This window comes from Mustela lutreola, chromosome 6 (assembly GCF_030435805.1).
Source record: "Mustela lutreola isolate mMusLut2 chromosome 6, mMusLut2.pri, whole genome shotgun sequence".
NCBI classification, from domain to species: Eukaryota; Metazoa; Chordata; class Mammalia; order Carnivora; family Mustelidae; genus Mustela; species Mustela lutreola.
The window spans coordinates 23,511,644-23,525,949 of NC_081295.1; the positions used below are offsets into that span (position 1 = coordinate 23,511,644).

At 39.5% G+C, this 14,306-nt stretch overlaps 1 protein-coding gene across 4 annotated transcripts in view; it reads right to left on the reverse strand.

Annotated features, from left to right (window-relative positions):
• The window catches only part of AFG1L (AFG1 like ATPase), a 234,783-nt gene that overhangs the window by 57,919 nt on the left and 162,558 nt on the right, over positions 1-14,306 (reverse strand). For all 4 annotated transcript variants that reach the window (XR_009354512.1, XM_059176936.1, XM_059176935.1 and 1 more), the window contains one exon: positions 5,702-5,784. Coding sequence is in view for 3 of the 4 variants with exons in the window: in XM_059176936.1 (XP_059032919.1) it covers positions 5,702-5,784 (83 nt within the window). In the remaining variant the exon portion in view is untranslated. The remainder of the gene's footprint in view (positions 1-5,701; positions 5,785-14,306) is intronic.

Sequence of the window (14,306 nt, forward strand, 5' to 3'; positions counted from 1 at the left end):
ATATTACATAATAAAATACATAATCACATAATAAAATGTAGGACTATAACAGCACAAAGGCCAGGATAGTGAAAATGGAAGTACACTGTTGTAGGGTTTTTATATTGTACATCAAGAGGTATAATGTTACTTGAAAGCAGACTATTATAAGTTAAAGATGCTTACTCTAAACTCTGTAGCAACCACAAAAACAAAAACAAGAAGGTATAGTAAATAAACTAATGTGAGAGAAAACGGAATCTTAAAAATGAAATAAGCCAGAAAAAGAGGTAAATGGGAAGAACAGAAAAAAAAAATCACCAAATCCAACCATATCATTAAACACATTATAATTTAAATGGTTTGAACACCCCCCCCTTAAAGAAAGAGTATGTCAGATTGCATAAAAATAAATTCCCGAATACGTCTTGCTCACAAGAAACCATTTTAAGTAGGACACAGATAAGTTAAAAGCAAAAGGATGGGAAAAGATAGATCACAGAAATGCGAATTTTTAAAAAGCTGATGTAGCTACATTAATACTAAGCATAGCTTTCAGAGCCAGATGTACAGAAAAAGCAATCAAAATATGTATAGTGGGAGGGTATAATCCTACCAACGGAGGAATGACGAAGGTGATCTGATGGGCTCCTTATCCTGATCAGGTGCTACTTTTGTCAGCTAATGGGCCCTCAAAAAACCTTACAACTTCAAATGAAAATATGCTATGTCATCCTCTGTTTTTGTGCCACTATCACCATATAGATATATTTCTATATCCTTTGCTGCTAAACACATTTTACATTCTTTATCTTATGTGCTATTTTCCCTTCAATACTATCATGACTCCATTGTGACACCATGAAAACTAGTGTCAGAGTAGGAATAATATGAATGTAGAAGACTCTAAAAGATGCATGAGGGAATTCAGGGAATTAAAGGGAAAAGAATATAGGGGACCCATATTTGGCTTTCTACCATAGAATCTTTGTTATAGATGATGAGAGAAAAATTGTTTCAATGGGGTATGCACACAGCTTGCTACAGGACTCTGGGCAGTCAGGAAGATGGAACTGAAACCGTCTAAAAGGAAAGGAACTAGACTTGACAATTTCCATTGACTTGACAAATTTCATTGGCAGATGCTTCAGAGGTTCTCCAGTGGGAACTGGAACAGGAAATGACCGACCGGGTTGGTACTCTAACTGGTAAGAAAAACTAAGACAGACACTGTAAAGTCCAATGTCTAAGACATAAACACCTGGAATGGTAATGATGGGGGTTGGTGTTGGGGAGAAGGTCCCAAGATGTCCTAGAGACTCTGGTAAACTAGAAATGGGGAACTTCCAGGCGGAAGACAGATGTCTGCCAATGTTTTAGGTATGAAAAAATGTGACAATTGAGTTAAGAAATATTTTAAATTTTCATTGATCTGGTTCTCTCAGTTGAGGAAGGGGGAGTGTGTGTAGGGACTATCATAGGAAAGAAACATGAAGTTTTTAATTGTGGTGATGTTTCAACATGTATGAGCTCCAGTCTTTGTTTTCACAGATCTTTCTTCTAAAACAAAGCTGTGTGGTGATGGCCAGCAAACTTTTTTTTTTTTAATATTCAAAGATATATTCTCAAAAATTATTTTCTGTTTGGAGTAGATATTTCCCAAGTGGAAATTAAGAGTACTTCAGACATGAAACTTCAATAGGTAAAAGAAAAAAGAAACTTCTTTTTGAGATCAGCTCAAAAGACAGGTGAATATATGTACTGTAAAAAGCCAGGCAAAATATGTGAATATTTGGGCTTTATCTAAAAGTTGTGACAAATTTTTAATCATTTCAGTATGACCCATAGTTCCCACATACATGAAAGTGAAATGGTCTTGAGATAATTTAAATGAAATATTCCATAACTGAATAACAGGTTCAGATATAATTTTGCAGAAGCAGTGGATGACTTGATAGATAAGAGCCAAAAGAAATAAAAGGAGAAAGCCGGGCTTCTTTAAGGTTAAAAGTCTGGTCAGTGTCCCCTATTGGGATAAACAGTCCAAAATGGGTCTCTCGCTCATCTGCACATCTTGCCAAGCATGCCAAGAATGCGTGGCCCCAGCCATTTCTCAAGGTTGTGTTTGGCACAAGAAACCTTGAGGGACAAGGCAATGTCTCCCTTGAGACAAAAAACAGGATTGCTTACTTCTGGCTATAAAATGGTAGATTCCCCAAGCTCAGAGTTCCCGTCCTATAATACAATTCATTGTCTATGAAGGTATTCATCTGGGCCCTTGCCAAAACTCCCCATACCCCCGACAATGGAACTACAGGGCAAGGAGGGCACGGACACAACATGTTCTCCACACCTAGGGTCATAAAATCCTTTGTCCCTGACCCAGGTCTCTCTTGCTTCTGCCAGCATCCATGAAACAGTAACAGGCAAACCTATTAGCTGGTAAGTTGGATAAAATCAAATCCCAGGCCCATTACCTTCTCCCCATCCCTTCTGGTTCAGTTTAAAGTCTTCCACTGGGGCCATGGCCTTTGTGCTAGGGGTGGGGTAACTTTGAGGGGAGCATGACAAAGATATGGTATTAGAATAAGAACCCTCTCCCCACCCCCAAGCCCTACTTCCTTCAACAGACTTAGAAAAAGAACCTGTACTACTCGTTCCTGAATGAAAAAGAAAAAGAGAAAAGAACAAGGGAGCACCCAACAAGTTCTGATCTCCTCCATAACTCTTCACAAAAGTGACAGCAAAATAGCCTGGGGCAACATCCCATGGACCCCTCAGCAGTGGTGTTTCCTGTCTGAAAAGAGAGGCTCGTTGCATATAGAAAATGAAAACCTCCACTGTCATCAGCCCCCAGTTAGAGAACTAATTTGAAGCAGTGAAATTCTCTGGACAGCATGGGATACGGCCACCACTAGCGAACACCAGGCAGTTCAAAAAAATTACTCTCCCAAGCCCTCACCCAAATGCAAACAGGAAGCCCAATACTTAGTTGACCTGCTTGGATCTTATTCCCCACATGGGACGCCTACTGAACCCAATCCACCAAGCAACAAGGAAGAGAATGACATCGTGCTGATGTCTGGGGTGATCACGCAGTAACCACAGAATAAAAAATTGGACAATCGTGGGGTATTTTAATTTCTGCAAAGTTCAGATATCTGGGCTCAAGCTTTCTGTCATTTGTAACCTGCTAAATTTCAAGTTTCCGAGTTTGTTTTGTATGAGATTAAGAACTTGTTCGGATGAGCCACAAACATCTGGAACTTATTTATAAAGATACTGTAAGATTTCTACATCTAATGTGATATAAAACTACAACTAAAATAGATTACATACAAACATATAATGTCACATATGAATTAGTTCTTTTGCAACCCAGACAATCTTATGAACCATAGAAAGTGTTCCCATGTGAACTTTTTGGGTACTTTGAAAGATCTCTGATAATTCTTGATATTATTTGGATTGTGTTTGGTGACATTCTGAATTAGCTTTTGGAAAGTTAGACTAATAAAATACTGAGATAATGAATACTTCTATTTCATTAGAGATCATATGTAGGATTCTGCTTGTATGAAATCCTGAGATAATGCTTCATGTTCCCCCGGAGGAAAGCTAGAATTTTGTTTTTCTTTTCAGACTGCTGGGCGGTGGGCAATGAGATGGACAAAGGGGGAATCTGAACTTGTATGTTCAGGTACGAATGCCAGATGTTTAGGCAGATCTTTAGTAAAGAGAAACACATGTTGTAATAGGGCAATATAAAGTATGGAACATTAAAATCTGTTATGGGGGAAATTAATTCAGTTTCCCTAAAAGAACAAGAGCAAAAGAAACCTAATTAAATCAGAAATATTAACATGACCCTAGGAAATTTTCTTTGTCATGAAAGAAGTTCTTCCTATGGGCTCCTGTGAAACAGGAAAGAGATAAGAACATATATTATATTATATTATATTATAAGAATTATAATTATAAGAATATAAATTATAGCCTTAGCGAATAGTATTCTCCCACTCCCGAGGGGATTTTAATTCCTGATTCTCCTCAGGAACACACATCTGCCTTACCCGCTAAGTGAGCTGTGCCTTTAGGTTCTCTAGTTTTGGTTATCCGTTATAGTAAAGCTCTCTTTGCTGTTAAATACACAAACAAAATCTACCTTCCTTGAGGATTAAATGAATACATATATTTTTAAGAAAGTTGATCCAGAGTGCCATTCCTGGACTCTGGGTTGCTGTTAGCTGTTGTTTTCCTCCAGTAAGTATTTTAAATACCAACCTGAATTTCATTGTGTTAAAACTGCACTTTAGCAGGAAAAGGAAGAAGCAGCCTCCGGGAGAAGGTCGGAAAGAAAATGGCTATCCTCCCAACAAAAGCGGCTTTCCACATCCTGTAAATTCCACTGAGACCTCTCCAGCAATAGGAAACAAATCTCATGATGTAGACCCAGCCTACCATCCCAACTGAAGGAACTTCCCATTAGGAAAATGTTTTAATTCCTCCACATAAGGATACATTTTGTGGGAAAACAGGGGACAAAGACTGCCCCCTTTGAAAAAAGAATGCAGAGAATAGTAAGAAGCTAATTTCTAGGTACCACGCGTCGGGAATATCACGAAATTGGTAGCAAAGAATCAGGAAAGATTGCAAATATCAGAAAAATTTTAAAAACCTGCAAATATAAACATAAAAGGAACAGGGGGAAAAGTCCAAGCTAAAGCAGAAAGAAGTGTTATAAGAATTTTTTAAAATTATAAAGTACTTTAAAGACAAAGTACTTAAGGGCACATGAAGAACCTTCTATAATAATCATCAGAATCTGAATAATAAACCGAAATTGTCCCCCTTGGTACACTGTAAAGCATGCAATTTTAATTATGTGATTTTTCTAGCTAATTTCTGCTTCAAAAACAGTAAAGTACTTCTGCTTACAAGGTGGCAGAGATAAGAACTTTGCTGAACCTCTTTTGTCATCAAAATTTAAATTAGCAGAAACATGCCTTTGAGTTAAATCACAATTAGCACTTAGACCTATTTATTGAGAACCCACTATGTGCCCAACGCTGGCGGGATACGCTAAACAGATTACATTTGTAAAGCACTTGTCCCTTTTCAGGTTCTCACAAATGACATTTTAAAACCAACTATTTGTTTGTCAGCATTAACTGCATGTGCTGAATACATCTATTATTATAAATAGCTCCTACTCAGGAGAGCCTTTGTTTTTAAAGGATAAAATATATCCAGCTGTACTTGTGTATATATATTTTACATAGTTATGTTCGGAAGTCAGTCAACAATAATAAATACAACAGACTGTCGAACAAAATAAAACAACAATTTTGGGGGAACCGAAATGGCATATTTGTCAGGAGATGTCCACAAATAATTAATTACTTTCTCACAATAAAGATATTCTCTTAATCCTAGAGTCTCGTAAGAGGATCTCATTACTTTCTAACCATCTGTCATCACTCCTCCCCAAAAAACTAATTAGGGTTTCATCCAATCACACATTATAAATCATGCAAATGTGGATGGCAAAAAACACAGTTTAGAGAAGTTAACATTATAACATTTTGTATTCTAAGAATCACAGCCTTCAGAACTAGCCTTTCCTGCTCTAATAATGACCCTACTTATTTTTCTCATCTTTTCCTGATTAATTATTCGGTATTAACCTTAGAAAATTAAATTTAAGCAAAGAAAAACTTACAGATAGTAGAGTTTTCCTGCAGCAGGAAGTTCCCTTTTCCGGTAGTCGATCCCAGAATCGAGCTGGACCGTATTACAGTATTTCTGCAACCCAGAAACACAAACAAGTTGTGGCTCAGAATTATGATCTCTTGGCTATCCTTTTTCTTTTTTTAATCTTTTAACTTTTTCCTCAGGAAAACAACGTGTTTAGGACAAAACAAGAGACGTCAAGTAAGAATCATAAAAGTTGACCATTAAATATACATCAAGCCCAAAGAAATCAGTTCAAAAAAGTGAAGATTGGCAGCATGCCCTTCTGAAACTTTGCTATAACAATGCTAACTGGCAAATTCCCCACCTGACGGCACTACATTAAAAAAATTTTTTAAACCCCAATTTCTGTTACCGTTAAGTAAGAAGCTATAAGAAAAAAAATAAGTTGTGTGTCTTCAGCATCACAATGGGAGAGAGCTGGGCCTGAACGTCGTAGCCACATTTTAAACCAAATGCTCTTACTGAAGGGATGCTTTCTGTATACCTGCACTTCACTCGTAAATGACCACCACTGCCCCTATCCTGTGGAGTCCCCCTCTCTAGCCATCAATGTCTTTAGAATTCTTTCCTGTTGCAGACCCTCCCTTCCGCCGGAGTCCTGTGCCACCCTTGTCCTTCCACTCTCCCAATCACTTTTTCCTTTCCATCTCCCCCCACCCCGCCCCGCCCCGTCCAGGCTGCACATGTGCATGGAAACTCACACACACCACACACACACACACACGCACGCACACACACACATACACACGCACATGCTGAAACTCCTCCTGTAGAAGCTTATGAACTTTTGCTATACCTATCTCGGTCAGTCGGCTTTCTTTTTAAGGGGAAGGGGGGGGCATATATATTATATATTATAGACACATATTCATTCCAGTAGAACAATGGTGAGCAAGGGTTTTCAGAACAATTCAAGAAAACATTTACAGGCTGATCTTTTTGTTTTCATCCTAAATGAAAATTGCTTTATGAAAATTCATGAGGAAAAAATTGTATTTTAACAACTTCATTACCTTTATTAGTGAAAAACTGCTTTTTTGGGCCAAGGTAATTGTGGCAAACTGTGTTTTCCAAAGATGGCTCCAGTAATCTCCCCATGCCAACATGCTGTGATGTTGCTACCCCAACCATCAGGGAGTGGGGTCTGTGCTCCCCCTCCCCCGAATCTTGTGACTAGGCAAGAGGATGCTCTGTGATAGTACCCTATGTGATCATGGCAGCAGCTTCTTACTCACCGGCTGGAACACTTGCTCTGAACCTGGAACTGTAAGGTAATGATCAAACTTACTGGAGAGAGCTCAAAGCAGCCCATACAGAGGGGCTGCTGGGATGACCTGGAGGGGCCCCGGGATGACATGAAACAGAGGTGTCGTCTGACCAGTCCCCAGCTGCTCCAGGTGTTGCCATTAGGGTCCTAAGGGAGCCGGAATTGCCAGCTGAGGCTTTCTCAAATCCCTAACCCAGGGAAACCAGGAGAAATAACGAGGCAGTGTTGTTTGTTTTTTTGTTGTTGTTTTTTTTAAGATTTTATTTATTTATTTGACAGAGAGATCACAAGGAGGCAGAGAGGCAGGCAGAGAGAGACGGAGGAAGCAGGCTCCCTGCTGAGCAGAAAGCCCGAAGTGGGGCTCCATCCCAGGACCCTGAGACCATGACCTGAGCTGAAGGCAGAGGCTTTAACCCACTGAGCCACCCAGGCGCCCCGAGGCAATGTTGTTTTAAGCCTCTAATGTCTTCAGTCATTTGTTACACAGCAATAGATAATCTAGGCACACTGGAAATGTGGCAACATTCTTCCTCTCTGAAAGTGCATCCTGGGCTGAACTGCAACCCAAGAGCGGAGGGCTGTTTATCCGCTGCACTGCAGGGAAGAGACTGTGCACAGGGGCAGGGAGAATACACTTCCCCCCTTCCGTGCTGCAGCTGCTAAGTGGCTCAAAAAGGGACAAGAGGGCGATCAACCATCCCCCTGGGACTGAGGGGTTTCCCCGGATGCAGGACTTTGGGGGCTTACATCAGGACAGTCCTGGGCAAACTGGGACAGATGATCACCTTAGGAATAACCCAGAAATCTAGAGGAACGCTGGAGTAGTCTGATCCCAGGGTCCTGGGAACGAGCCTCGCATTGGGCTCCCCGCTCAGCGGGGAGTTGGTTTCTCCACCCTCCCACAACTTGTGCCCAAGCGCGCATGCGCACGCCCTCTCAAATAAATAAGTAAAATTTTTAAAAAATGAAATAAAATAATCCCTGATGGTCCTCTAGGGAAGTTTGCAAAACAGCTTTTGAATCATACCTGTGACAAACAACCCTTGGGCCTAACAAAGTCATGTCACCCTACAATGCTAGACCCCAGCAGCCAGTGGGCCTCACTATACAGACCCCCCCACCCCCCGCCCAGCTCACCATTCCAAGTGGCTCAAACCCACTCCCCAGGCCTCACTCTGGGGCCTGTAACCCATCTCACCAGAAAGGAATACGGTATCGCTCAAATACATGCACACGCATTCTACTCTCCTCTTGCCTCAGATGATGTTTTTTTTGTTTGTTTGTTTTTGTTGTTCTATTTGTTTGTTTGTTTTTATACTATAGCTGGGTACCTCTCTTCTCAACTTCAAGTAATGTACCAAAATTGGGAAAAGAGAGACCTCCTCCCCTTTGCCCAGACTGTCATTTTGGGGGCCCAGCCACCCAGGACAGGGAGGAGATAGTCTTGTTTTAGCTAGCAGCTCAAACTCTGTCTCCGAGAGAAACCTGTCCGGCCGCCATAAGGACCCGTGTTTCATAAGCTAGTCGTACCACAGACAATACAAATAAATAGCACGGCAATATATTCATGTAAGCATATTTACCCAGGCTCTCCATTTCTTTTAAACCACAGTTTATCTTACACGACCCAATATTCCTAATTTAGCCAAAATTTTTTCTTCTTTATTTTTTTGCTATTAAAAAAATAAAACTAATGGAAGTTATACAAGCTTCAATTTCTCTTTCTGGGTAACTAACTTCTCTCTCATAGGAGTGATTAAGCCCTACTGAATGATTGCATTTGTACATTCACTAATCACCACCAAGGAATACCTAATCAACAGCAAAAAGAACTACAACCAAAGCCCTCAGATTTTAGCTCTTAATTGTCGGAAAAATACTAACACTCCGTTTATACTTTTAAAGAAAAATAAACCTCAAATTTTCAGATTTTATTCACGGAAGCTAAGTTCTTCAGAACACTTTGCAGAAGGATGGAGGAGGGTGAGAGCTAAGCTATTTCCAAGTTGATGAATCTAGTCACAAGGGCATGATTTAATTTCCTAATTTCCAGGGATAGTTGCAAGACCTGTGACCTCTTATCACCGTCCAATTGCAATGAATAAAACTAATCGGCTACCAAAAGAAATTTATTTTAAAATAGTTTGTATATTTACATCTACAAAGGACAAACACAATTACACAATCTAAAAATGCAATTAGGAAATTTGGGGAGGAAGCAGAGGGAGGTGAACACACCCCTGGGAGCATATGCATGAGTGAAAGGCCTTGACTTTGCAAAGAAAAATGTGCTACTAAAAGAACCATTTTCTAGCAGTTTGCATTTTCCTCAAGATCTATTGTGTGTATTTTTAGCAACTATGAATAGTATCATCAGAAAAATAGCCATCTCACAAAATAACTTTATATAGCTTCTAGTCTGGCTTTTACCTTCCAAGTTGGAACAAAAGAACAATAAATATTGGGGAGAAAATCCTGTAAAACCACAACATATTAACCTCGTAAGCAAAGACTGAAATACTGAAGTCTTGCCTATCTTAAATACTCTTTATTAAAAAGTATATTGCTTACAATGGAAAATTTGGAAAAAGAAAAAAACACATAACTCAAAGTTTTATGTCTTATCTAAATGATTATATTGAATAGGAACTTAAAAGATATACACTATTAAAGTTTTTTGACAATACTAAACTGATCAGTTTTATACATTTTTAATAAGTAAGCATTAAAGGAAAATATGGTGGAGGCCTTTCTAGTTGCAGGAAATAAAATATTTAAATAACTAAAATCTGTCTTTTAACTTAGTACTTTCAAACCATATCTTTTTAAGCTAAAAAAGTGACCCACTCTCACTGTAAAAAATTCCAATACTAAAAGTGTAAAAGTAGAAATGAAAGTCTATCCCCTTCTCAGAAAAAAAGTTTGCTTATAGCTAATATCCTTCAAGTTTTTTCTACATGTTCAGAGATGATGATAGAGAAGCTGGGATCTTATTTATACATATAGTTCTAGGCTTAATTCTTTCTAATTTTTTTTTATGTTTTTTTAAATTTATTTGACAGAGGGAGAGAGATCACAAGTAGGCAGAGTAGCAGGCAGAGAGAGAGGAGGAAGCAGGCTCCCTGCTGAGCAGAGAGCCGGATGATGGATGATGTGGGGCTCGATCTCAGGACCCTGAGATCATGACCTGAGCCTAAGGCAGAGGCTTAACCCATTGAGCCACCCGGACGCCCCTCTTTCCCAATATCTTAAACGTTCTATGAGAGAAATAACTAGATTTAAATACAGGAAAGCTACACTGGCACTGTACTGGTTTGTTTGCTAAGAATGTAATTCTATAAGTAAATGACAAGTAAGAGTACAGAAAGATATTGAGCCAAAAAAGAAAAAAGGAGACTCGAAGGGGAGGGTCTCTTTTTGAGGCAGGATATACATCCAGACATACATGCTGAAGCAGGTGTACATCCAAAGATACCTGAATCAATCACATTCAAAACAATAATGTGTTAGCACTTTTAAGCGAAAGCAATGATACATAAAAATTCAACACGTTACATTTGGACATATTTTTAAGCTTTGTGCAATATAAATATAACATAAATGCAGAAAAGCACACAAGTCGTAAATGTCCAGCTCAGTCAAGAAACAAAACATTACTAGCACCGGTGAAGTCCCCCCTACTAGCCTGTTCTACCTCTTCAAAGGTAACCAGTCCTCTGATTCTAGCAATGCAGGATTTTGCCTCTTTGGGGAGTTTTACTTGAGTAGATCCACCCAGTATGTATTCTTTTACGACTGGGCTCCTTTAGGTTTGTGAGATTCACCCATCCCCATGTTGTCTATAGTTACAGTTTGGTGTGTCATATACACTACATGAATAAGCCACAATCTATCAACTCATTCTACTGTTGGTGGACATTTGGGTTGTTTCTAGTTATTGTTCTTTCCAATAATGCAGTCATGAACACTTCTGCACGTGAGTCTTGGCACACACATGCACATGCTCTTGTTGGATACACACCTAGAAGAGTAACAGCTTGGCCATTGGGTAAGCGTCCACTTAGCTTTAGTAAACACTGTCAGGGTTCCAAGGCAATGCGCAACCTATACTCCCAAGTGTGTGTTTGCTACTAGTGGAAAAAAATACAGTTGATTTTTGAGTACTCAGCTTATATCCACCAGTCTTAGAAATTCAATTATTCACGTAATATTTTTTGTATGTTAATTTTTCAGGATGATACTAGAGATGTCCCCTATTTTTCAGGATGATACTAGAGATGTATGTTAATTTTTCAGGATGATACTAGAGATGTCCCCTACATTGTTTTATATCACAAAAAAATACACATTTATGGCTTAACAAGTTCTCTGTAAATTCAATATCTACTTTGGATTAACTTAACAAACACCGAACACTATATACAGGGTACTTCCCTGGTTCCTAGAAATATTATAAATAAGCTTTTGCTCTGACAGCCAGGTAGAACTCAGATATTTGCCTCAAAGTTACCATTTTCTTCTTCTCCCACTCATGGATCTCATTCTTCAAAGTTGATAAGTTCTTTGCCAATTTCCCAAAAGTGCGATTTTAGCCTATTACTTAATTTCCCCCTCAGTTTTCTCCTCTATAAAATAAAGGAATTGAATTATGATCACTTTCAATCTCAAATTTTTTTTTTTTGAGATTTTATTTATTGGGATCAGTTGGTTAAGTGGCCCACTCGTGATTTCTACTCAAGTCATGACCTCAGGTTTGTGAAATCGAGCCCCTAGTGGGGCTCCATGCTCAGTGGGGAGTCTGCTTTAGATTATCGCTCTCGCTCTGCTCCTCCCCTCACTCGTGCACACTCTCACTTGCAAATAAATAAAATCTTTTAAAAAAGATTTCATTTATTATTTGAGAGGGAATGTGCAGGCCTGTGCACAAGCAGGGAAAGGAGCAGAGGGGAAGGGAAAGAGAATCCAAGCAGACTCTGCACCAAGTGTGGAGCCCAATGACGGGCTTGATCTCACAACCCTGAGATTATGACCTGAGCTGAAACTGAGAGTCCAACATTTAACCAACTGAGCCACCCACGGCACCCCTCAGTCTAAAATTCTTAATACAATCCTGAAATTCTCACACTTATTACAGCTAAGTTCTTGTTCAGGCTTTTTTAGTTCTGAAGTAGACCCAAGCCTCAGAGTCTACCACAAACCACTCTGCCTCCTTTGCTTTCTTGCTCATCTATTCCAAAATACATTAAAAAAATTTTTTTTCCCATTGCCCCACTCCTACTTCCCTGGATACCCTACTTGTTTCTCATTTAAAATACCCATACCGGGATGCCTGGGTGGCTCAGTTGGTTGGACGACTGCCTTCGGCTCAGGTCATGATCCTGGAGTCCCGGGATCGAGTCCCGCATCGGGCTCCCAGCTCCATGGGGAGTCTGCTTCTCTCTCTGACCTTCTCCTTGCTCATGCTCGCTCTCACTGTCTCTCTCTCAAGTAAATAAATAAAATCTTTAAAATAAATAAATAAATAAATAAATAAATAAATAAATAAATAAAATACCCATACCCTACCACCTTAGCAGGTAAGGTTTGTATCTCTTCTTTTTATCAAGCAATTTCAGAATTTCTTTTCCCTTCCAAAAAGCAGGAAAGTAAGATAATTTAACCATTGCCAAGTGCTATTATGTTTCACTTGTGTTAATGCGTATTAACTTGAACTTACCTCACATAATCCTCAACTAATCATACACAGAGTAATTTTTTATCCCCATTTTACAGTTGAGGAAATTTATGGAGGAGATTACTTTTTTAAAATCACTGCAAAGGCCAAAACTGTGTTCCCAGCAAATTCGTATGTTAAAGTCCTAACCCCTAGTACTGAAGAGTGTGGCTGTACTTGGAGACAGCCTTTAAAGAGGTGATTACATTAAAATGAGGTCTTTGGGGCAGGCCCAATCCAGTATGACTGGTGTACTCATAAGAGGAGGAAATTAGAACACAGACATGCAAAAGAGGAAGGACCAAGTGAAGGCAGAGGGAAAAGCCAGCCATCTGCAAGTCAAGGAGAGAGGCCTCAGGAGAAAACAACCCTGCCAACACCTCGATCTTGGACTTCTAGCCTCCAGAACTGTGAGAAAATACGTTTTTGTTGTTTAAGCCAACCAGTCTGTAGTATTTTGTCATGAGAGCCCAAGCATACTAATACAATACTAACACTCTTATAATAAGCATACAGAAAGACATTTTTTAAAAACAGTAAAAAAGGAAAGAACAGTTGTGACCAAAAAAAAAAGCCAGGACCAAAGCTAAAAAGCACCGCTGTATACACCTGCTTATAATGTGAACCTCACACTGCCTCTTTCTGCGGTCACAGCTGGAGGGGAAAACACAGTAATTTCACAATTCAGAGAGCTCTAGAAAGACCACATAGTTTGTAGGTGACTGAGTCATGATTTGCCCAGGTCACTCCCGACCCCAAATCCGTGACCTTCTCACCATGCCACACTGAGTTAATACACAGTAGCTACAGGATCATTTGTCCTTAGCCTCATACAATTTACATGATTATTTCTTGCTCCCCGATTCCTCCTTCCATATCCCAAGTCAATTACCTCCACACAGCATACATATGCTACTTGCTCTTCTAGAGGTCCATACGGTATGATTTCGTTATAGTTTCCTTTAAGTATTTAGTGCAACACGGTGTACGAGGTATGTTCAACCTATACTAAATTCTACATCCAACTGGATGGTAGTATAGTAGTCTTCCCTTATATAGGATGTTTTCTATGTTTAAAGTGTCTGCTTAACTCACAGTCCACTATTTTTGTGACCTGTACCTGATCATCTAAACTGATCTTGTCAGTCTTGGAAGGTAAACTCCAAGAGAACAAGAACTGCCTGCTCAATTAGTCTTTATCAGAACTCAGAGACAGAAAATTCAGCCAAAGAGTTGTATCTTCCTCCAAAGTAAGAGCTTCATCCCATGGCAGGATTTCTTCAATGAGAAAGAGATGAAACCAGGAACACAGCCACATTCATACAACAAAAGTCCTGCGCTATGCTGATTAGGCTCCTTATGCCCACTACAATCACTCATGTAGCTTGGAAAAGACACAAGTTAACTTTGAGTCTCCTAAACCAAGGCAAATGGCTGGGAAGATGGAAATATCCTGGTTGGTAGACCAGTGGTTCTCAACACTGGATGCATGTTAGCATTAGCTGGCAATTATTTAAAAAGTACTGATGCCCGGGTGATACTCCCAGACATTTTTGCAGAGGAGGGCTTACATTGGCTGATTCTGTCTGT